At 48.3% G+C, this 22,500-nt stretch overlaps 3 protein-coding genes across 7 annotated transcripts in view; 1 reads left to right on the forward strand and 2 right to left on the reverse strand.

Moving 5' to 3' along the window:
- Window positions 1–4,239: 4,239 nt before the first annotated feature.
- On the reverse strand, window positions 4,240–10,175 carry LOC118078511 (uncharacterized). Of its 4 annotated transcripts, XM_088665034.1 has the most exons (13): window positions 9,951–10,175; window positions 9,761–9,867; window positions 9,089–9,163; window positions 8,966–8,999; window positions 7,973–8,123; window positions 6,952–7,011; window positions 6,789–6,863; window positions 6,402–6,455; window positions 6,237–6,308; window positions 6,079–6,132; window positions 5,651–5,749; window positions 4,522–4,560; window positions 4,240–4,374 (listed from the first exon to the last, which is right to left on the reverse strand). In XM_088665034.1, the coding sequence occupies exons 1-13, from the start codon at window positions 10,045–10,047 to the stop codon at window positions 4,341–4,343; spliced, it is 951 nt and encodes a 316-aa protein (XP_088521160.1). In that variant the 5' UTR covers window positions 10,048–10,175; the 3' UTR covers window positions 4,240–4,340. The 4 variants fall into 4 exon arrangements, with proteins under 4 accessions (XP_088521160.1, XP_088521161.1, XP_088521163.1 ...); XM_088665035.1 differs by lacking the exon at window positions 6,079–6,132; XM_088665037.1 differs by lacking the exons at window positions 6,079–6,132; window positions 6,237–6,308.
- A 269-nt stretch (window positions 10,176–10,444) lies between these two features.
- ANAPC2 (anaphase promoting complex subunit 2) lies at window positions 10,445–18,778 on the reverse strand. Of its 2 annotated transcripts, XM_060270614.2 has the most exons (13): window positions 18,639–18,778; window positions 17,841–18,328; window positions 17,006–17,138; window positions 16,705–16,867; window positions 16,502–16,621; window positions 15,345–15,462; window positions 14,895–15,073; window positions 14,390–14,534; window positions 14,231–14,306; window positions 13,568–13,771; window positions 13,361–13,490; window positions 12,163–12,398; window positions 10,445–10,871 (listed from the first exon to the last, which is right to left on the reverse strand). In XM_060270614.2, the coding sequence occupies exons 1-13, from the start codon at window positions 18,705–18,707 to the stop codon at window positions 10,659–10,661; spliced, it is 2,274 nt and encodes a 757-aa protein (XP_060126597.1). In that variant the 5' UTR covers window positions 18,708–18,778; the 3' UTR covers window positions 10,445–10,658. The 2 variants fall into 2 exon arrangements, with proteins under 2 accessions (XP_060126597.1, XP_088521159.1); XM_088665033.1 differs by lacking the exon at window positions 12,163–12,398.
- The window catches only part of SSNA1 (SS nuclear autoantigen 1), a 5,085-nt gene continuing 1,337 nt past the window's right edge, over window positions 18,753–22,500 (forward strand). Inside the window, exons 1-2 of the mRNA XM_060270616.2 lie at window positions 18,753–18,873; window positions 20,198–20,397. Coding sequence (XP_060126599.1) covers window positions 18,822–18,873; window positions 20,198–20,397 — 252 coding nt within the window. The 5' untranslated portion in view covers window positions 18,753–18,821. The remainder of the gene's footprint in view (window positions 18,874–20,197; window positions 20,398–22,500) is intronic.

A 22,500-nucleotide genomic window follows, 5' to 3' on the forward strand; every position in this document is an offset into this window, starting at 1 on the left:
ATAGAGCGGAGTTGGCAAACCCGCCAAGCTGGCCGCCACAGGAGTGTAGAACAATGAGAGTTGCCAACCGATGGCTCTAAACCTAATTCAGTGGCTTGGCTCTGTCAAGCAACCTAGCTCTGTCAGAGCTTCTCCCTATTGCCCTGTTCGCAGACCCCATTGCCCTGTTTGCAGATATTCCCTAGACCCTCCAAATTTCTCCTGTGGGTCAACAGTGGGCTGGTGGTTGTTGGGGGACATGCATTACATCACCATGTACAGTCTCTCTCTGCCGTGTTTTGTTTCTTTTTCTCCCCAGGTGCGTTCTTGGGCATACCCCTTTGATGGCCTCTGCACCAGTACACATCTGGCTGAATCTGTGGATGGATGAGCCATTGACACCGCGCTGGCGAGGACTGTTTGCTGCTTTTGCTGACCACAGACTGCGATTGCTGGGGGGTTTGTTCCTTGGATTCACCTTTGGTCTGTGAGCACCAGGACGTGTGCTTAGGACCAAGACTTTGACTTAGAATAGACATTGTACCATCAGGATCCCTACGTCACACTCCGGAAGCTGGTTTGCTCTCTAAAAGACTCCCTTATTTTTAGCGCCCTCATCCAAATAGAGCAATAGCAATTCTATACATTTTTGGATGTTAGTAGGGGGATTGCACTGGTCTTATTGGCTAAAAGGAATGGTGCCAACCCAGTACCAAATTTTGATGACAATTTGTATTTAAATCCTTCCCAACATAGTCCAAAAACATGGCCCAAAAGCAGTTACTTTTGCAATATCAAACAATTGCCTCAGGAGGGTCAAGATGAGTTACCTGAGGGTCAAGCTGAATGAGTTACATAAGTGTCAAGCTGATCGGTGCGAGTAATCTCGCACCTTTAGCTTGAAGTCAAAGGAAGGAATGTAGCAGGGCCCCAATTAAGGTAATAATGTAATTCCCTATAAATCCTGGAATATGCTTTTATTAGTGAATTATGGTAACCTGTTGCTTTAAAGAAACTGATGATTCAGCAAGAAGCTGTCCCTACTGGGATAGGTCAGCTAATACGTAAATCACAAAGAAGCAATTCATAAACTAGAACATAAATTGTTACATCCACACGTAACACAGGTTCCCATACATGCAAACTAACAATATGTAACAGATCACAGTAAGAATCAAAGTTTAGTTAGCAATGCTTATTGCACATGCGTATTAGATTAGGTCCTTGATCACTGCAGATGGTGACAGCAGTGACGAAATTAAAAGACGCCTGCTTCTTGGGAGAAAAGCAATGACAAGCCTAGACAGCATCTTAAAAAGCAGAGACATCACCTTGCCGACAAAGGTCCGTATAGTTAAAGCTATGGTTTTCCAGTAGTGATGTATGGAAGTGAGAGCTGGACCATAAAGAAGGCTGATCGCCGAAGAATTGATGCTTTTGAATTATGGTGCTGGAGGAGACTCTTGAGAGTCCCATGGACTGCAAGAAGATCAAACCTATCCATTCTTAAGGAAATCAGCCCTGAGTGCTCCCTGGAAGGACAGATCGTGAAGCTGAGGCTCCAATACTTTGGCCACCTCTGAGAAGAGAAGAATCCTTGGAAAAGACCCTGATGTTGGGAAAGATGAGGGCACTAGGAGAAGGGGACGACAGAGGACGAGATGTTGGACAGTGTTCTCGAAGCTACGAACATGAGTTTGACCAAACTGCGGGAGGCAGTGCAAGACAGGAGTGCCTGGCGTGCTATGGTCCATGGGGTCACGAAGAGTCAGACACAACTAAACAACCAATTAGATTAGGTAATGAAATATGAAATGAGATGATGAATATTAAATATGAAATAATGTGATTATTTATGTGATTGGTTAAATTGAAATCCTTTGTCTTAAATGTTATAAATACCGCCTGACCTTTGGGCGGGGTTGCAGTATTCCGAAAAAATTCGACTGTAACCTTATTGCTTTGCAATAAACATAATGGACTCCTAACTCCTCTTGTCTCAGAGTTTTATTGGCTAACTCAGAAGATAAGTCATTTTTGGCTTACAACAAAATCATTACATAAATAAAATAGGCCTGCTTGTGATACAGTAGTTGCCCATTTAAAGCCACATATTCAGTGATTTTCGGTCAGTTTATAATCATAGTATATAAATTCAATAAGTTATTAATTGAATTTATATACTATTTGAATTTATATACTATTTATATATTATAGTCATTTATTGAATTCATATACTATTTGAATTTATATATTATTTTTATTTATTGAATTTATATACTGTAGGAATCTATATACTATTTGAATTTTTATATTATTATTGCTGTTTTTATTTTTTGAATGTATATACTATTTGAATATATTATTATTATTATTATTATTATTATTATTATTATTATTATTGCGGTTCGCAAAAGAAAAATCAAAATATAAAACCACAAAACATACCATCAGAGTTAAAAACCCAATAACCCCCCCTACTGGCATCATCATCATCATTATTAAGACTCATTTTAATTGCCCAAATTATTGCCCAAATTAATATGTATATTTATTTCAAAATCTACCAGTTTTAGGATTTTAAAGATTGGCGGAAAGAAATAACATAATTTATTTAAATGGGAAAAGAGCAAGAATGATTGATTCAAAAGAAAGAGGGGGATTCGGCCTACCAAATTTAGAAATTTACCATGATGCGGTAGGGCTGGTTTGGATAAAGGATTGGATGGACTTTAAAAATAATTTGCTATTGGATTCGGAAGGAGCTGGATTGGGCTTTGGTTGGCATCTCTACATGTTAAAGGATAAAATGGAAAATCATAACGTATTTATGAATAATATAATAAGGAAATCGTTATATTAAATTTGGAAAAAGTATCATAAAACACTGGAACCTAAAACGCCGTGGTGGGTGTCGCCATTTGAAATAATATCGGTAAAAAAAGTCAATATGGGTATAAGATGGCCAATATATAAAGAATTATTAGAAGATATAGGGGGGGGATTGGAAATTAAAAGAATATGAGATCAAAAATTTATGTAATGTATGGCTACAATATTTTCAAATCAGGCAACGATTTCAATTAAATAAAAAGGTGGGATTTGAGAAGGAAATGTCCAAATTTGGGAATAGTCTGTTAGAAGGGAAGGGAAAATATATCAAAAATTTATACGAATTGATATTAGAGTGGGAAACCAAAGATGAAATGATGAAAGATACAATGATTAAGTGGGCTAAAGACTTTGGGAGGGATATTACAATTGATAGATGGGAAAATTTGTAGAGGCGGGATTTGAAATATGTATCAAATTTTGATTTAAAAGAAATTTTTTAAAAAATTCAATATAGATGGTATATGACACCCACAAAAGTAGCTAAAATGTATAAAGGAGTAAGTCATACATGCTGGAGATGCCAAGAAGAACTGGGAACACAAATGTAGATCTGGTGGCAATGTAAAAAAATTAAAAAGTTCTGGGATGATATATATAATGAACTGAAAAAAATCTTTAAATACCCTTTCAAAAAGGACGCGGAAATGTTTTTATTGGGACTATTAAGCAATGAAATAAAGGCAAAGGATAGATGTTTAGTCATGCATGCGACAGCGGCCGGCAGATTACTTGTCGCAACAAATTGGAGAAGTTAAAGAATACCAAAAAAGGAGGAATGGGTGGAAAAGATAGTAACATACCAAAATCTATCAATTAGAGCGGGCAGGGTAAAAGGCATAAAGGAGGCAAGTTTAGAAAAAAGTTGGAGCCTGCTTAAACAATATCAAAAAAGACAGATATATAAAAGATATATAAAAGACACGAAAATAAAAGACATTAAAGGAAGATAGGGAAAAGGTGTGTGTATATAAAGAACAATTGCAGACCAGAGTATAAGGTGACTGGAAGTCAATTTCCTTTTTTTTAGAGGGGTGGGGGGGAATAGAGGGCCTAAGACCCTAAATTTTCTCTTATGTTTGTTTTAACTTGTTATAAATTCAAGGATTGGGATTTTCTTTCTTTTTTTGTTGTTTAGTGTTGTCAAGTATGTAATTTTGTATGAATGATTTATAATTTTCTTTCATATATGATTTAAATATGATTTGAGTATGATTTCACCCTGATTTATTATGATTTGATTTAGTTTGATATTATATTATGAATGTATGTTTTGTTTTTGTGTTTTGTTTTGTTTTTGTATGTGCTTTTAAATGAAATAAAGTTTATTTTAAATTAAAAAAAAATTATTAAGACACGGGACAAACATAAGAGATAAAAGTGGAGCTTTATTCGGAGCCCCAGGCCGTTCCCCAAGCGGTGCCCTCCAGGCCCTGTCGAAAAATACGTCCATCTCCATAGGCGCCCTCTCATTCCACTTCCTCGTAAATGTGATTTTCCCGCCTGTGAAATGGGTGCAAGTGGAACGACAGTTGTCAATCATTCCGGGATTCAGTGGGGTGGGGCTAAATGACCCTGAGTCCCCTTCCCTGTTAATCATTCCGGGATTTATTTCCAAAACTGTGGATTCGAGGAGGGCGACTGACTCACCCGGAAACTGGTGTCTCGGCAATCGGGGAAGCTTGGCCTCTGGGAAAGAAACAAAAGAAGGAGGGAGGGATGGAGGGAACGAAGGAAGGTGGGAGGGAGGGAAGGAAGGAAGAAGAAAGTAGGGAAGGGGAGGGAAAGAGGGAGTGAGGGGAAGAAGGAAGGAAGTAGAGAGAGGGAGGGGAGGAAGGGAGGGAGGGAAGGAAGGGAGGAGAGGGTAAGAAAGGAGGGAGGGAGGTATGGAGAAGGAAGGAAAGAGGGAGGGAGGGAGGGAGGAGAGGGTAAGAAAGGAGGGAGGGAAAGAAGGGGGAGGGAGGGAGGGAGGAAGAGAGGGAGAAGGGAGGGAGGGAAGGGGGAAGGAGGGAAAGAAGGAAGGGAAAAATCAGGAAAAAAGGAAAGAAGGGAAGGGGGGAAGAAGAAGAGAAGAATAGAAGCAAGGAAGAAAGAAAAGGAAGGAAACAAGGAGGAAGGAAAGGAGAAAGGGAGGGAGGGAGGGAAGGAGAAGGAAGGAAAGAGGGAGGGAGGGAAGGAAGGAAGGAAGGGAGGAGAGGGTAAGAAAGGAGGGAGGGAGGTATGGAGAAGGAAGGAAAGAGGGAGGGAGGGAGGGAGGAGAGGGTAAGAAAGGAGGGAGGGAAAGAAGGGGGAGGGAAGGAAGTGGAGGGAGGGAGGGAGGAAGAGAGGGAGGGAAGGTGGAAGAAAGAAGGGGGAAGGAGGGAAAGAAGGAAGGAAAGGGAAAAAACAGGAAAAAGTAAAGGGAAGGGGGGAAGAAGAAGGGAAGAATAGAAGCAGGAAGAAAGAAAAGGAAGGAAACAAGGAGGAAGGAAAGGAGAAAGGGAGGGAGGGAGGGAGGCAAGGAAGGAGGGAGGGAGGGAGGGAGGGAGGGAGGGAGGGAGGGAGGGAGGGAGGGAAAGAAGAAAAAAAACATCACAGGCCCATCAGTCGAGATTCACAGGACGGCCGAGCCATCGCACCCGAAAGGGACCCCGGGGTCATCTGGCCCAACCCCCAGCTGGGCCCAAAAGCCATGCTGCCCAACCCCCTTCTTATCCACCTTCGGGGGGGAGAGTTCCCCTGACCCCGGAAAACCTTCCCCTTCTACACCCCCCCCCAGCGATTTTCTCCGCCCACGTACGATCGCTCCGGCTTTGTCCCCTCTGGGGTGCCGTAGATTTCGCCCTCGGCGCCGGGGCGGATCTTTCCGGCCCCAGAATACGTCTTCTCCGGAGCAGGGCTGGAAGGAGGAAGTGTGAAATATATGACTATATATTTCTATATCTATATACCAGTCTCATTAATCGGCTGATATTGATAATTGATACCCAGAGATAGGGACAGGGGAACGACAGATCTAAAATTCAGATATCTATATAAATATATTCAGATATCTATCTATCTATCTATCTATCTATCTATCTATCTATCTATCTATCTATCTATCTATCTATCTATCTACATAGAGATACACTGTATGTGTGTGTGTGTGTGTGTATATATATATATGCCCTTTGCAGAGCCAATATAGAATGGAAGAGAACCGGGGGGGGGGGGGGGAGACCGCACCTGGAAAAACCCGGCGCCGGATTGACGGTGATGTATTCGCTCTCCGGAACAGCCCTGGAAACAGGGAAGGGTTCCCTGGGTCATCTATCCTGACCCGCCAAACCCTGGCTTGATTGACAGGGAAGGCGGGTCCTCCACCCCCCACCCCCACTACTAACTTGCTCCTCGGTGACTGAGACCCGGCGGCTTGGTAGACGCCCATCTTCTGGTAAGTCGGCACCTGGTGGACTCTGGGAAATGGAGGAGGAGCTGGGTGAGGGGGGCGTCCGGGGGGGAGCCCAGGCGTTGGGGGATGGGGTGGGGGTGAGGGGACGCAGACTTACCTGGGACCCGGGTTCAACTCGTCCGGGCTCAGGTAGGCCCCGTCCGGGGTACGCCTGGAAGGAGGGGGGACAGGGTGCTACATTTCCCAGGACAGGGCAACCATGTTCCTCTGGTCCCACCTCCTGAATCCCAGAATGATTGACAGGTACGGGGCAACCATGGCCCCCTGGCCCCGCCCCCTGAATCCCAGAATGATTGACAGGGGCAGGACAACCATGGTCCTCTGGTCCTGACCCCTGGATCCCAGAATGATTGACAGGTACGGTACAACCATGGTCCTCAAGCTGAATCCCAGAATGATTAATAGGTATGGGACGATGGTCATCTGGTCCCACCCCCTGAAACCCAGAATGATGGACAGGGACGGGGGAGGGGCAGCTACTCACGGGGTGGCCGCCACCAGCCGCTCATACCCCGGCGTGGCCCTCGACGCTAAGTAGACGCGCTCCGGGCGGGGCGGGCTGCAATCACACCGGGAGAGGAGCTCAGTTGGGCACCCGCCCCGACCTTTGACCCTCACCCGCCCCGCCCCCGGAGGGCCGGACTCACGGCAGTGGAGGGAGGGGTCTTTTGGCTATGCTGGCGCCGTTGGCGTCCTTCCCCGATTTCCTGGAAGGCAGACGGAGGGTTAAAATCATAGAGATGTCACAGGCAGGAAGTGGGCTCTCCACTTCCTCTCTCTCTCCCCCCCCCCCAATTATTATTTGCAATCTACCTTTCTGGGTATTTTTTTTAAAATTTTTAGAATGACTTGTCATCTACCTTTCTAGATTATTATTATTATTATTATTATTATTACTATTATTACACCTTGTAATCTACCTGTCTGGATATCTATATTATCATTATGATTATGATTGTAATGTACCTATCCAGATATCAGTATTAGTATTATTAGAATTTGTAATCTACCTATCTGGATATCTATATTATTATTATTATTGCTACTACTACTACTACTACTACTACAACTTGTGATCTACCTATCTGTATATCTATATTATTATTATTCCAACTTGTAATCCACCTATCTGCTATCTATAATTATTATTATTATTATTATTATTATTATTATTATTATTATTATTATTATTATCATCATCATTATCATTATCATCATCATCACCACTATCACTACTACTACAACAACTTGCAACCCACCTACAGTTATACCTCAGTTTAAGTACACAATTGGTTCCGGAAGTCTGTACTTAACCTGAAGCGAACTTTCCCATTGAAAGTAATGGAAAGTGGATTAATCTGTTCAAGACACGTCCACAGAGTATCTGCATATGTATATCTATATATTATTATTATTACGACAACTTGCAACCCCCTATCTGCATATCTATAGTATTTTTATTATTATTGGTATTTTTACTACTACGACAACTTGCAACCCACCTACCTGCATATCTATATATCTATGTCATTATTATTATTATTATTATTATTATTATTATTATTATTATTATTATTATTATTATTATACAACTTGCCATCCCCCTATCTGCCTATCCAGATTATTGTTCCTTTTATTTCAATTTCCCCATCGTCCTGTGGAACTCACCGCTGGCGGTCCACCATGCGCAGCAGGCAGATGGCCACCACTAGCAAGACGGAGGTCGAGAAGAAGCCCAGGAAGGCCAAGACGGACACAATGGCCACCATTGTCCCCTTGGCCAGTGTCTCGGGGCAATCGCACTCCTCCGGCGGCGCCACTGCGGGGAAACCGGGCGCCACGCTAAGGTTCCCGCACCGCTTCCCCTCCCCGCCGGCCCCAATTTGAACCCAAGAGAGCCGGTTCAAGCTGGGGACTCGAACCCGCGCCCTTTCCCAAGGATCCCCATCAAATTTCTGCGATGGCCTGCATTTCGCACCTGGTCCCCGGCCCAAATTTGAACCCAAGATCAAGCTGGAGACTCGAACATGGGCCCATCCCAAGGACTGCCCTCGAATTTTGGCGGAGGGCTGCTTTTCACACCCGGTTCCCAGCTCAAATTTGAACTCAAGATCAAGCTGGAGACTCGAACCCATGCCCACCCCAAGGATTACTATCCAATGGATACGGCAGGGCTGTGTTTCGAACCCGATCCCCAGCCCAAATTTGAACCCAAGATCAAGCTGGAGACTCGAACCCGCGTTCCTCTCAAGGATCGCCATCCAATTGATATGGCAGGCTCGCCTTTCGCACCCGGTCCCTGGCCCCAAATTGAACCCAAGAGGGCCAGCAAAAGCTCAAACCCACACCCTGCTTCTCACACCCGGTCCCAAGGATATCCCTCAAATTTTTACGACGGCCTGCTTTTCGTACCCAGTCTCCGGCCCCAATTTGAACCCAAGGCGGCCCAGATCTGAACCCAAAAGGGTCAGCTCAAGCTGGAGACTCGAACCGGCGCCCTTCTTAAGGATCCCCATCGAATTTCTGCAGAGGGCTGTGTTTCGCATCCGGTCCCCTGGTCCAAATTTGAACCCAAGGTGGCCCCTATCTGACACTCGAACCCGCGCCCTTCCCAACGGATACGGCGGCCTGCCTTTCACACCCACTCCCTGGCAGCCTTACTTGCGACGGCAACCCGGCGGTGCTGGATGGGGACCTGCGGGGTGAGAAAAGAAGGGAACCGTAGAGCAGCCACCCGGCACCCAGCGCCTCTTTCCGGGGGGTGGGGTGGGGTGTGATACTCACCCGGTGGGGCGCATGTTCGAGGAACGCCAGCTCCCGCTTCCTCCTGCGTCCCCTCGGCGGGAAATCAATCAGTGCCTGGCGGGGGGAGAAAAAAAAGCTGCATTTGGGAGGTGGTCCCTGCAAGCCAGCAGCTCAGGGGAGAAATTTTTCCTTTTTATTTTTCCTTTTTTATTCTTTTCCTGCCTCCCTTTCTTTGCATTTTTTCCTTTTCTATCCTTTTCCTGTTGTCTTATTACTACTACTACTACTACTACACCTTGTAATTATTATTATTAGAACTTGAAGTCTTGTAATCTACCTATCTGGATATTTGTATTTATATTATTATTATTATTACTACTACTTCTACAACTTGTAATCCACATACCTGGATATCTATATTATTAGTAGTAGCAGTAGTAGTCGTAGTATTACAACTTATATTCAACCTATCTGCATTTCTAATTATTACTATTCCAACTTGTAATCCACCTAGCTGCATATCTATATTATTATTATTATTATTATTATTATTATTATTACAACTTGTAATCCACCTATCTGCATATCTAGATTATTACTATTATTATTATTTGGGGAAGGCTACCGAACACGCCTGGTGGGGAGAGAGAACTGCGTTCGGGGGGTGGTCCCTGCAAGCGGAAAACCAGCAGCTCAGGCTCTCGCACCCACCTCGGTTCCGCGCCAAGGTCCTCCTCCTCCTTCAGCGGGCTCTGGGTCCATCTCGTCGGGCTCCTCTGAGGCCGAGTAGGGGTCCAGCTCGGGTGGCGGGGACTGGGCTGCGGGCGTAAAAAAAGCAAGGGGGTGGTGAACGGGCGTCGCGGGTTTGAGTCCCCCCTCCCCCCCAAAATTTTGGTCTTACCCGGCGACACCAATAGGAAGAGCAGAGGCAGCAGAAGCAGCGGCAGCAACATGGCCGGGCGTCCCTCTCCTGGGGATCCGGAACACCGTGATGTCATAAGGCCTGGGCATGTCACAAGGTTCCCGGAAGCAGAGTTGTGTGTGTGTGTGTGTGCAGATAGATCTATCTATCTATCCTTTTCTCCCTTCCTTCCTGCATTCCTTCCTTAATTAATCTATCTATCTTTTTCTACCTTCCTTCCTTAATTCATCTATCTATCCATCTATCATATTTATATATAAATATCTATCTAATTTATTTATAAATACCGTAGTATTATACCTTTATTTCTTCTTTACCTGTCTCCCTTTCTTTGCATTTTTCCTTTTTTCTTCTTTCCCTGCATCTTTGCATTTCCTTCTTGACTTTTCCTTTCTTTTTATTATTCTTTATGCATTATTTTATTCTTTTATTTTATTACAAAGCCAAAAAGAAAAAATAGGAAGAAACAAATGTGTGGTTTTATATTTGTTTTTACTTTTTACTTTGCAATCAATAAATTCTCAAAGGAAAAGAGCAGGCGCTTGACTGCGAACAAATGCCATTATTGTGTGGCGCACCTTTGAGCGCCCGGCTCCCTCGGACGCCGGGGTCCCCGAACAGACAGCACCCGTGTCATCCCTCACACCCATGTCCCTCACCCCCGTGGGGGAATTTGCACCCGGCACTTCAGTTCCCGGCCTTGGGGAGGCGGTAGACTCCGCCGCAAAAGACCAGCTGCTCGTCCTGGACCTTTTTCTGGAGGAAGATCTGGAGCTCGCGGAGGTCGATCTCGCTGACCATGGGGCCGGTCATGACAAAGATCTTGAGCATGCTGTGGATCCGCTCGAGGGGGAGGCTCTCCAAGTTGGTCAGCATGGCTTGGATGTAGGTCCAGAAGACCTAGGGGGGGAAGGGATCAATCGAATGATCAATCGGGAAAATCAGAGAAAATCCATCCTTCGATCAACAGGTCCATTCTAGCTGCGAAAGAGCTGGGGATTTGGTCGAGGGATGGCTTAAAAAATAATATATATATATATATATTTTAAATCTCATCTTGGAGGGAGGTCCCAAGGACATGGGATCGATCGATCAGGAAAATAAGAGAAAATCCATCCCTGGATCGAAAAGGTTCGTCTACAGGTGAAACTCGGAAAATTAGAATATCGACAAAAACTGCATTGAATTTACAAATGCTTTCTTTTGGAAATTCCACAGGAATAAAACAAATAGTTACAATCATACAAAAATAAACAAAAATAAACATCACTATGACATTTCATTAATGACATTCCATTTATAATTGACCCGCCTAACGACAAATAATTACAATTACACCAAATAAACGCTTGACGTATCCTGCTTTGCATGTCATGCATCTATCTCATATATTGGTATCACCTTTTAAGTTGCATTACTGAAATAAATGCACTTTTAGACAATTCTAATTCCCCGAGTTTCACCTGTAGGTCTGTTCTAGCTACAAAAGAGCTGGGGATCTGATAGAGTGATGGCTTGAAAAAATAATCAAAGATCCCATCTTGGATGTAGGTCCATAAGACCTGGGGGGGAGGGATCGATCAATCAATCAATCAGGAAAAATCCATTCTTCGATCAAAAGGTCCGTTTTAGCTGCGAAAGAACTAAGGATCCGGTCGAGGGAGGGCTTGAAAAAAAATCAAAGATCCCATCCTGGTTGTAGGTCCAGAAGACCTGGGGAGGGATCCATTGATCGGGAAAATCAGAGAAAATCCATCCTTCGATTAGAAGGTCCGTTCTAGCTGCAAAAGAGCTAAGGATCCAGTCGAGGGACGGCTTTTTTTGGGGGGGGGGAATCAAATTTGAGGCAATTATAAATAAAAAAGATTATGAAAAAATAGATTGATCGAGAATCAATTGACGGATGGATGAACCCATCCGAACACAGAGGGAGGGAAGGCTGCCCATCAATCAACCAATTCACAAATCAAACTGTGTCCTAATTTGGCACTGTTACCCTGAGGCTATTATTATGAAAAAATAGATTTATCAAGAATCAATCAATAATCAATTGACGGATGGATAAAGCCATCAAAACACAGAGGAAGGGGAGGCTGCCAGTCAAATCAAATCCCCTTTTGGTGGAAGGAGCCCAGACAGCGAATCCAATCCAATCCCTCAATCAATCAATCAATCAATCAATCGTCAATACCTGCAGCTCTCCCTCTTTCTGGTCGGCCTGGGAGGCCATGGCCGAGTCGCCCTCCTCATCACTCTCGACCAGCACCACCTTGTCGGGCGCTTCCTTGGGCGCCTCCTCGACGACAGAGAAGGTACCCGGGGGGTCTTCGCGCAGCACCCCCTGCTGGAGCCACAGGGCCAGCTTGCGGCGCAGGGAGGCAGGCGGGACCTTGAGGGCGGAGCTTAGCTCCTCCAGGGTCCAGGTGCCTGGCAGGAAGGGGTGGGACAGGGGCAGAAAGAGGGGGGGGGAAGGATATGTCAATTGGGGGCAGGAAGAGGCGAGGCAGAGGAGCAGGAAGAGGCGAGGGGAAAGGATATGTTAATTGAACAGGGCAGGAAGAGGTGGGGGAAAAGAACTGTCAATTAAGCAGGGAGGGGGAGGAAGAGGTGGGGGAAAGGATGTGGCCATCGAGGAGGACAGGAAGAGGTGGAGGAAAGGATATGTCAATCAAGCAGAAAAGGGCGACCTTCGAGGAATAGGAAAAGGGGGGGAATAGGAAATGTCAATCAAGGCCAGGATCAGCCAGTCTGAGTCTGAAGCATGGGAAATCGATAAATATGTATAATCTGACTAAATGCTGAATTGATATTTGCAAAATTTGATATTTATTTTGGAAAAAAAGAATGGAAGGAAGAGGTGGTGGAAAGGATATGTCCATTGAGGAGGGCAGGAAGAGGCAGGGGACAGGGTGTGGCAAATCGAGGAGGGCAGGAAGAAGCGGGGGAAAGGATATGTCTATTGAAAAGGGCAGAAAGAGGCAGGGAAAATGATACGGCCATCAAGGAGGGCAGGAAGAGGCAGGGAAAGGATATATCAAACAAGCAGGAAAGAGGATTGCTCAAGGGGGAGGAAGAGGCGGGGAACAGGAAATGTCAATCAAGCCCAGGATCAAGAATGGAAGGAAGGGAAAAGGATGTGTCAACCAAGCAGGGCAGGAAGAAGCAAGGCACAGGGTATGAAAATCGAGCAGAGCTGGAAGAGACGGGGCGGTAGCAATCAAAGAGGGCAGGAAGCGGCGGGGAAAAGGAGATGTCAATCAAGCAGGGCAGGAAGAGGCGGGATGCGGAATATGTAAATCAAGCAGGGAAGGGAATCGATTGAGGGACAGGAAGAGGCGGGGCGCAGGATACGTCAATCAAGCAGGGACAGGCCCCACCCCCTCACTCACCCTTGCTCTGGAAGTGGAGGATGATGGCTGCTTGGGCCGGCGTGACGGACAGCGAGAGGGTCCTATCGGCCAGCTCCACCTCCAGGCAGACCGTGCCCAAGTGGTGCTTCCAGCTCAGCGTTCGCATGGCCTAAGGAGGGCAAATGTTACTCTCCAGGAATCAAGATGCCCGCCTGCCTCGAGACTCGAACCCGGAACCCGCCTGACCTTGAGCTTCTCGTACTTCCGGGCATAGGCATCCATGGCGGCGCAGATCTCGGCTGGCAGCTCCAGCTTCTCCTCCTTGAGGGGCGGCCAGAACTCGCTGGAGATGATGGTCGCCGCCAAGGGGAAGGGGGGACTCTGCCCTTCCGGAAGTTTCTGTTCCTCGTCCCGGATGTGGGCATTGATCCGGCGAGAGTCCGCCATGTCCTGGCGCGGAAAAAGAAGATTCGAAATTGAAAAATCAGCATGACTCTCCACTGCATGAAAGCTAGCAATGTCAGGAAATGTAGGAGGGTGGCTGGTAGAAATAAAGTAAGAGTTTGGTGAACTCCCCGCTGCATGAAAGGTAGCAAGGACGGGAAATTTAGGGGTGGGGTGGGAGAAATAAAATAAGAGTTTGGTGAACTCCCCGCTGTGTTAAAGGTAGCAATGTCGGGAAATTTAGGGGAGTGTGTGAGGGAAATAAAATAAGGGCTTGCGGCTTGATCTGTGGAACTCCCTGCTGCGTGAAAGGTAGTAAGGAAGGAAATTCAGAGAGGGAAAGTTTGGGGATTAATCGGTGGAACTCCCCGCTGCATGAGCGATGGGAAATTCAGAGCGGGGAAAAGGATGCAGTGCTTTGGGGCTGGATCTGTGGAACTCCCCGCTGCGTGAAAGTTAGTTCACCTTCAACATAACCTCACAGTACAGCATCTGGGTTTCGCCAAAGCGCAGCTTCAGCAGCTCGACGTTCCGAATCTCCCTGCGGAGAAGAGAGGCGAGTTCTCAGGCTCCGGCGGGACCCCAGGGGTCAGTCTGGACGACCGTAAGGAGAACCACGCTCACCTCTCAGCGCTGTAGTTCGACTGGTGCAGCAGCCGGTCGGCAAGCAGGGTCCGGTATTCGTTGATGAAGAGGTCTTTGCTGCCGTAGATGCTGACCAGGAGGGTGATGATGTCGGCCGAGCGGCGCTTGGCGTGGGGCTTTCCGGCTGCGGGGAGGCCGGCCCAGGAGAGGGTGAGTGACGGGTGCCACCCCCCACCCATGAGTCCTGGGAGAGATGGGTGCCCCCACCTATAGAATATGGGTGCCCGGCTGTGGGAGAGGGGTGCCCCCACCTGCGAGAAATACAGGTGAGGATTCTGGGAGATGTAGTTTGAAGCTTATACATTATGAGAGACAGGTGTCCACCTGTGGGAGACGGGTGCCCGCACCTGTGAGAGACAGGCCCGCTCCCACCTGTGGAAGATGGGTGCCTCCGCCTATGAGAGATGGGTGCCCCCACCCGTGATGGACGGCCAGGAAAGAGGGACTATGGTGAGACCCCAATTCCCCCCCGCCCAAAACCGACCTGGGTGGGCGTCGACCGGGTCGGGCACCCAATCTTCAGGCTCACCGCCGGCCTCCTCATCGCTCTCCTGCCCGTTGTCCAGGGTCACGGGGTCGGCCCTTGAGAGCTCGTGGGCCAGGTCACCGGAGCCCTCGCCCGTCAAGCCTGCCACGATCTGCCGCACGGTGTCCTCGCGGGTTCTGCGCCGGGGGAGCACCCAGTTTTAGTCGGGTGCTGCCATGCCTTCACCCACAGGGTGACCCCCGCCCCCCCACGAGGTGACACTCGCCACTCTCTTCTTCCTGAAATTCAGCCCCACCCCGGCAACCTTGGGTGCTCTGCAGGCCAGCATCCCTGGGTGCCCTACCTCCACGAGGTGACACGCGCAGCTTCCTTCTCCCAAGAATTCAGCCCCACCCGGCACCCTTGGGTACCCTCGGCACCCCAGCCAACACCCTGAGGTGCCCCCACCTTAAATACTTCCGGATCGGCTCCCCAGCCACTTGCAGGATAACCATTGAGGGATCCAGCTGCCGCAACGCCTTAATGGCACAGATGTAGAGGGTGATGATGTCCGAGGTGTTTACCCCTGGCGGGGAAATAAATCAAATAATATCTAATCAGCTTAATTAAACTAAGATTAATAAAATTTACTTAGTTTATTAAATATATAATATACTAGCTGGCCCTGCACGCGTTGCTGTGCGTTAGTCTGTGAAATGGAGGGTAATAGTCCCCCTTCAGAACCCCCTGAGCCTCAGAGTCCCCCTGAGTCAAGGCAAGATACTGTGGAGAGGGCAGGTTTCATCCCTGTCTCTCCCCCCACCCTGTTCTGACCCATTACGTATCCCTGCCCTCTATTCGGACACCCCACCCCCCCAGGCAGGCCCCTACCTCCACTTGGCAATGTTGGTTATTTGGTGGGGGATTTTTTTTGGGGGGGGGTAGTGGTGCTAAATTGTAAAGTAAAAACCCCTTGCCGCGCCCCCAAGTGCGTTGCTGTGGGTTCCCCCCCCCCGGGCCTAGGGGTCTGATAATGGCCGACTTGGTGGTTTCAGTTGCTTGGTTGATGATGTCATTTGGTTTGTGGGTGTGGCTTAGATTTCACAGAAAGGGAGGGGGTGGAGGAGGGCATTACGCCACTTGAGGGCGCTGTTTGACTTGGTGGAAAACCAGGTCTATACCTGCCCAGGTGTGTGATTTGAGGGATTCCCGCTCGGGGAGTGGCCCGGACTGTTGTGTCAAAATTTCAGGACGATCGGTCAAGCAGTTACGGAGAAAAGTGGAAAATGCAGTTTCACGATTTTTACATTTTTATATATATAGATATTATAAATTATATATTGGTATAATATATACTAGGTGTACTGTATATTACTATGTATTATATGTATTATTTATTGATATATAATATTAATATAAGTTATACGTTCATATAATAAAATATACTATAAATTAACAAATATATAATGTATTTATAATATGTTTATATTAAAAATATTAACATATTTATTCGCTATTTCTCACATTTCTTCAGCATAAAAACCAATTAATAAAATATTAATTAATAAAAATTAATAAAATATCAATAAATTATTGAATTTTTTCTTTAAAAAAAGAAGACAGACCGGGATGGAGGAGCCGCATCTCCAGGGCGCTTTTCAGGGAGCTGAGGAGGTTCTGCCGCTGGTTGGTCCTCTCAAGGCAGAACTTGAGGTCCTTAATGGCCGGCTTCGAGTCGGGGAAATCTGAATGAAAAGAACTGATGAATGAATGAAGCAGATCTCGGCAGAAGCTTCCGGAGAGGGAGGGACTCGAACTCATAACCCACCTCGGATGATGCCAAATAGCTCCTCGATCCGCAGGGCGGTGTAGAGGCGGTAGAATAACATTTGGACGTGGCAACGCCAGCGGTGGAGGGTGGGGTCTGCCCCGGAATCCCCACTCCCCTGCAGGAAGACCCAGCTGAGCCAGCCAATCACGCTCTCGATCCACTGGAGGGAGGGAGAAGTGTGAGAGGGGGAACTAGTCGAGCCGGCCAATTACACGCTCGATCCACTGGAGGGAAGGAGGAAGAGGTGTGAAAGGAGCCCCGCCCACTGTCCCTGGAAGCCCCACCCCTTCCACCTCACCACGTGGAAGTCGGCCAGGAAGGAGCGCTCGAACAATCCCCGGCAGGTGGACTCCAGGCGCTCAGCGATCATACTGTGGAGGAGGGCGGTGACTACGGGCGTGGCCAGGCGCTCCAGGAGCTGGAGGCGGTGCCTGAGGGAGGGGGAGGGAGGGAAGGAAAGGGTAAGAAGAGAGGGTGGAGGAGAAAGGAGAGGGTAAGAAATAAGAGAGGGGGGAGGGGGGAGGGGAAGCAGAGGGGAAGAGGGGAAGCAGAGGGAGAGAGGAGAAGGGTAAGAAGAGAGGGAGGGGGAGAAAGGAGAGGGTAAGAAATAAGAGAGGGAGGGAGGAGGGGCAGGGAAGGAAGGAAGGAAGGAGGGAAGGGTAAGAAGAGAGGGAGGGAGGGAGGGAGGGAGGGAGGGAGAAAGAAAGAAAAAAGGGAGGCAGGAAAAGGAAGGAAGCAGAAAGGAGGGAAGGAGAGAAGGAAGGAAGGAAAAAAACAATGGCAGGAAAGAAGAAAGGAAGGAAAGGAAGCAAGGAAGAGAAATGAAGGGAGGGAGGGAAGGAAGGAAGCAGACAGGAAAAAGGAAGGAAGCAGAGAAACAGAGAAGGAAGGAAGGAAGGAAGGAAGGAAGGAAGGAAGGAAGGAAGGGAATTAGGGCGGGAAGAAGTAGGGTGTTTTATTTCACATCCATTGATTACGTTATTTATACTAATATTTTTAGTTTGATATTCCTTATTTGTAGCATTCTCATTCATTAATATTTTATACTGTTTACGTTTTACAGTATATGTATTTTCTATCTGTCTTTTTCATTTATTTTCCTATTAAAATCTACTCATCGCAAAACCACTCACAGGATGCCGTTCAGCTCCTCCAGGCGCGCTACGCTTCCCGCGTACTGGCACACTGCCTCTGCTTCCTCCCGCGTTAAGTTTCCCACCATGAAGATCCGGAAGCTGCGCCCATAGAGCTCGCCCAGTGCTTCCTGGAGCTTGGCGCCAGGCACCCGGAAAACTACGGCACGCAGGAGGGTGTCGAGCTTCCTGCGCAGGCGCCCGGTGGTGGCACCCTCGGATTCCCACTCCTCCAGCAGGGCGGCACTGTGGAGGTACGGTGCCAAGTGCTCCTCCAGCTTGCGGAAGGCGTCTGGGAGGGGAGAGGCGTGCTGCGGTTCACCGGGTGCTGCTGCTGCTGCGCAGCGCCAAAACTCGGGACCCACTCGGGATTGAAGGTCCTTCTGGAGGACCTCAAGGAACCACTCTTCCAGGGCGTCTTGCAGGCCGTGGCGCCGGAGGGCGTCCCAGGCCAGGCGCAGGTCGGAGTCGTCGCGCGGCGGCAGTGCCTGGAAAGGAAGGGGGAATTATAGTTCAGGGAAGGTTTGCCCCCTTTCCTTTTCAGCCTCCGAACCCCTTTCCCTTTCAGCCCCCGAAACCCCTTGGCCTCTGAGCCCCCGAACCTCTTTCCCCCTTCCACTTCCAGCCCCCTCCCTTCTATCCCCTCCCCCTTTCCCTTTCAGCCCCCAACCCCTTGGCCTCTGAGCCCCCGAACCTCTTTTCCCCTCCCCCTTCCAGCCCCCTCCCTTCTATCCCCTCCCCCTTTCCCTTTCAGCCCCCCAACCCCTTGGCCTCTAAGCCCCCGAACCTCTTTCCCACCTCCATCCCCAAGGCTTCCGGGGGTACCAGGCCGCGGCTCAGCGCGCTCCACGCCGCCGACAGCTCCATGCCTCGTCCGAACGGCGGCGGTGACCCGGAGGAAGACTAGTCCCCGCCTCCGCGCATGCGCGGAACGGCGGCGGCAACGGCGGTCGACAAGGCGACGCAGCGGCGGCGGCGGCGATGACGCAGCAAGGCGCGGCCCTGCAGAGCTACAACAACGAGCTGGTCAAATGTGAGGGATGCGCTACGGAAGAACGGGACTTTCGCCTCGCTACTCGAAGCCAAGGCGCCCACGGCAGGAATAGGCCGCGTCGCTAGGGCGGCGACGTCGCTGGCGACGCGCGGCGGCGCTGATTGGTTGGAGGCGTCATGACGTGATTCATGGGAGGCGGGCTAGGCTGCGGGCGGGAAGTCCGCGCGTTACTATTGGCCGCGAAGTTTGAGGGGTCGGAGGCGGAGTGACGCGTGGAAGGGGCGGGGCCTTCGCTTCGCTACTCGAGCCGAGGCACCTAAGAGAGGAGTAGGTCGCGTTGCTAGGGCGACGACGTCGGTGGCGGCGCGCTGTGGCGCTGATTGGCTGGAGGCGGAGTGCTGTGGCCAACTGGACTGGAGGGTGCTAGCTGAGTCCACGCGTTGCTAATTTGAGGGGTCGAAGGTGGTGAGATGCAGGGAAGGGGCGGGGCTAAGGCTGCGGGGGGGACGTCCACGCGTTGCTATTGCCGTGCGGCTTTAGGGGCTGCCGCCGCGTTGCTACTGGCCACCGGGTTCAGGGGGGATAGTAAATAATATGTATATGAGATCATGTTGTTGTTGTTTAGTCGTTTAGTCGTGTCCGACTCTTCGTGACCCCATGGACCAGAGCACGCCAGGCACTCCTGTCTTCCACTGCCTCCCGCAGTTTGGTCAAACTCATGTTGATAGCTGTCCAACCATCTCGTCCTCTGTCCAACCATCTCGTCCTCTGTCGTCCCCTTCTCCTAGTGCCCTCAATCTTTCCCAACATCAGGGTCTTTTCCAGGGAGATCATATAGAATAGTAATTGACGGATGAGATTAATAAAAATTAATATTATTGATTATTAACTATTATAATTATTAATATTAATTAATAATATTAAACAAATAAGAACTCCACTAATCAATAAGGGCCGGAAAGAGCTTGGCCGTGCGGATCGGAGAGGTTAGGTTTCAAAAAGATTAATAACTAATATTATATTATATTATATTAATAATCATATTAATTAATAATATCAAACAAATAATACTCAGCTAATTACTAAGGGCCGGAAAGAGCCCTTAGAAACCTGAATAAAATGCAGCCATTGAGAACTAGAATCTTGAATTAAATGTGAGCATTGAGGACTAGAATCTTGAATTACATCCCAATATTGAGGACTAGAATCTTGAGTTGAATCCCAGCATTGAGGACTAGAATCTTGAATTAAATCCCAGCATTGAGGACTGGCATCTTGATTTAAATGAGTATTGAGGACTAGAATCTTGAATTAAATCCAAGCACTGAGGACTAGAATCTTGAATTAAATCTCCTCCCTCCAGGTATTGAGGACCTGTCAATCAAGCGGGACGAGCTGAGCAAGCAGATCCGCCAAGAGGAGGAGGAGAAGGCGAAACTCCAGAACGACATCCGCGTCTTGACGGACAAGCTGTCGCGCGTCAATGAGAGCCTGGCCCGCAAGATGGCGTCGCGTAACGAGTTCGACCGGACCATCACTGAGACCGAGGCGGCTTATATGAAGGTGTGGTGATAAATCAGTGTTAAATGTGATTATTTGACACGGGGTGCCAGGGTCATCTAGACTGACTCCGAACATCCAGGGAGAAATCAATGTAAAAATCTGATGATTTGAAACTAGTCTGACCCCAGAAATCTAGCGAAAAATCCATGTTAAAAGAGGATTATTTGACATGGGGATCCTGGGTCATCTAGGCTGACCCTGGAAATCTAGTGAAAAATCTATGTTAAAAGGGGGATTATTTGACACGGGGTGCCAGGGTCATCTAGGCTGACCCCGGAAATCTAGAGAAAAATCCATGTTGAAAGAGGATTATTTGACACGGCGTTCCAGGGTCATCTAGGCTGAATGCGGAAATCTAGTGAAAAATCCATGTTAAAAGGGGATTATTTGAAATGGGTCTCCATGGTCATCTAGGCTGACCCCGAAAATCTAGCGAAAAATCCAAATAATAATAATAATAATAATAATAATAATAATAATTTATCATTTATACCCCGCCCATCTGGCTGGGTTTCCCCAGCCACTCTAGGCGGCTTCCAACAGAATAATAAAACACAGTGATCTATTAAACATTAAAAGCCTCCCTAAACAGGGATGCCTTCAGATGTCTTCTAAAAGTCTGGTAGTTGTTTTTCTCATTGACATCTGATGGGAGGGCATTCCACAGGACGGGCGCCACTACCGAGAAGGCCCTCTGTCTAGTTCCCTGCAACTTGGCTTCTCGCAATGAGGGAACCGCCAGAAGGCCCTCGGCGCTGGACCTCAGTGTCCGGGCAGAAAGATGGGGGTGGAGACGCTCCTTCAGGTATGCTGGACCGAGGCCGTTTAGGGCTTTCAAGGTCAACACCAACACTTTGAATTGTGCTCGGAAACGTACTGGGAGCCAATGTAGGTCTTTCAGGACCGGTGTTATGTGGTCTCGGCGGCCGCTCCCAGTCACCAGTCTAGCTGCCGCATTCTGGGTTAGTTGTAGTTTCCTTGTCACCTTCAAAGGTAGCCCCACGTAGAGTGCATTGCAGTAGTCCAAGCGAGTGTATAACAGTGCCCCCAGCTCCCAACCCCTCTAGACGGTCCAGAAGGATGTTATGGTCGATGGTGTCAAAAGCCGCTGAGAGATCCAGCAGGACTAGGAAACAGCTCTCACCTTTGTCCCTAGCCCGCTGGAGATCATCAACCAGTGCGACCAAGGCAGTTTCAGTCCCATGATGAGGCCTGAATCACGACTGGAAGGGATCCAAATGGTCCGCTTCTGCCAGGCGTGCCTGGAGTTGTTCAGCAACCACTCGCTCAATCACCTTGCCCAAGAATGGAAGATTTGAGACTGGGCAATAGTTGGCCATATTGGCCACATCTAAAGATGGTTTTTTTAAGAAGCGGTTTAATAACCGCCTCTTTCAGCGGATCTGGTAAGGCTCCCTCATGGAGAGAAGCATTCACCACCCCGCGAAGCCCATCGCCCAGCCCTTCCCAGCTAGCTTTTATAAGCCAGGATGGGCAAGGATAAAGGAGACAGGTGGTTAGTTTCACTCGTCCAAGCAGCCTGTCCACACCCACGGAGGTAACAGATTGGAATTGATCCCATAGAACATGACTAGACAGGACTCTAGCACTCCCTCGCCCCGGCCCTGTTCCCACGGTGGAGTCTACCTCTTCCTGAATCTGAGCAAATTTATCTGCAAAAAAACTTTGCAAAATCATTGCAGGAGATCATGTGGCCCGTACTGGGCCCCGATGGAGCAGGTGGTTCAGCTAAATTGCAAACCACTTGAAAGAGTCTCCTGCTGCTGTTTTCTGCAGATGCAATAGAGGCGGTGAAGAAAGTCTTCTTCGCCGTCGCTACCGCCACTTGGTAGGCTCGACCATGAGCTCTAACCCGTGTCCGGTCAGCTTCAGAATGAGTTATCCGCCACCGGCGTTCTAGCCGTCTCAGCGATTGTTTCATTGCCCTCAGATCCGTGGAAAAACATGGGGCTGTCCGGGCTCAATGCATTAGGAGAGGGCGCTTTGGAGCCAAACAGTCAATAGCCCTGGTTAACTCCACATTCCAGCGGTCCACCAGGGAAGGCCATCAACGTGGGATAAAGCATCCCCTACCACTCTCTG

Source organism: Zootoca vivipara, chromosome Z2, assembly GCF_965207765.1.
Source record: "Zootoca vivipara chromosome Z2, rZooViv2.hap1.1, whole genome shotgun sequence".
NCBI lineage: Eukaryota > Metazoa > Chordata > Lepidosauria > Squamata > Lacertidae > Zootoca > Zootoca vivipara.

Bases quoted from the DNA above. Each gene is read 5' to 3' on its own strand.
- LOC118078511 (XM_088665034.1), bottom strand. From the start codon at position 10,047: ATGACATCACGGTGTTCCGGATCCCCAGGAGAGGGACGCCCGGCCATG. The intron at 6,456-6,788 runs GTGAGTAGCTGC...CCCTCCTTCCAG, and splicing joins CGGCTGGTGGCGGCCACCCC to GCGTACCCCGGACGGGGCCT. The intron at 4,375-4,521 runs GTGAGTCAGTCG...CCCATTTCACAG, and splicing joins GCCGAGACACCAGTTTCCGG to GCGGGAAAATCACATTTACG.
- ANAPC2 (XM_060270614.2), bottom strand. From the start codon at position 18,707: ATGGAGCTGTCGGCGGCGTGGAGCGCGCTGAGCCGCGGCCTGGTACCC. The intron at 18,329-18,638 runs GTGGGAAAGAGG...CTTCCTTTCCAG, and splicing joins CGGAAGCCTTGGGGATGGAG to GCACTGCCGCCGCGCGACGA. The intron at 16,622-16,704 runs GTGGGTTATGAG...CTTTTCATTCAG, and splicing joins GCTATTTGGCATCATCCGAG to ATTTCCCCGACTCGAAGCCG.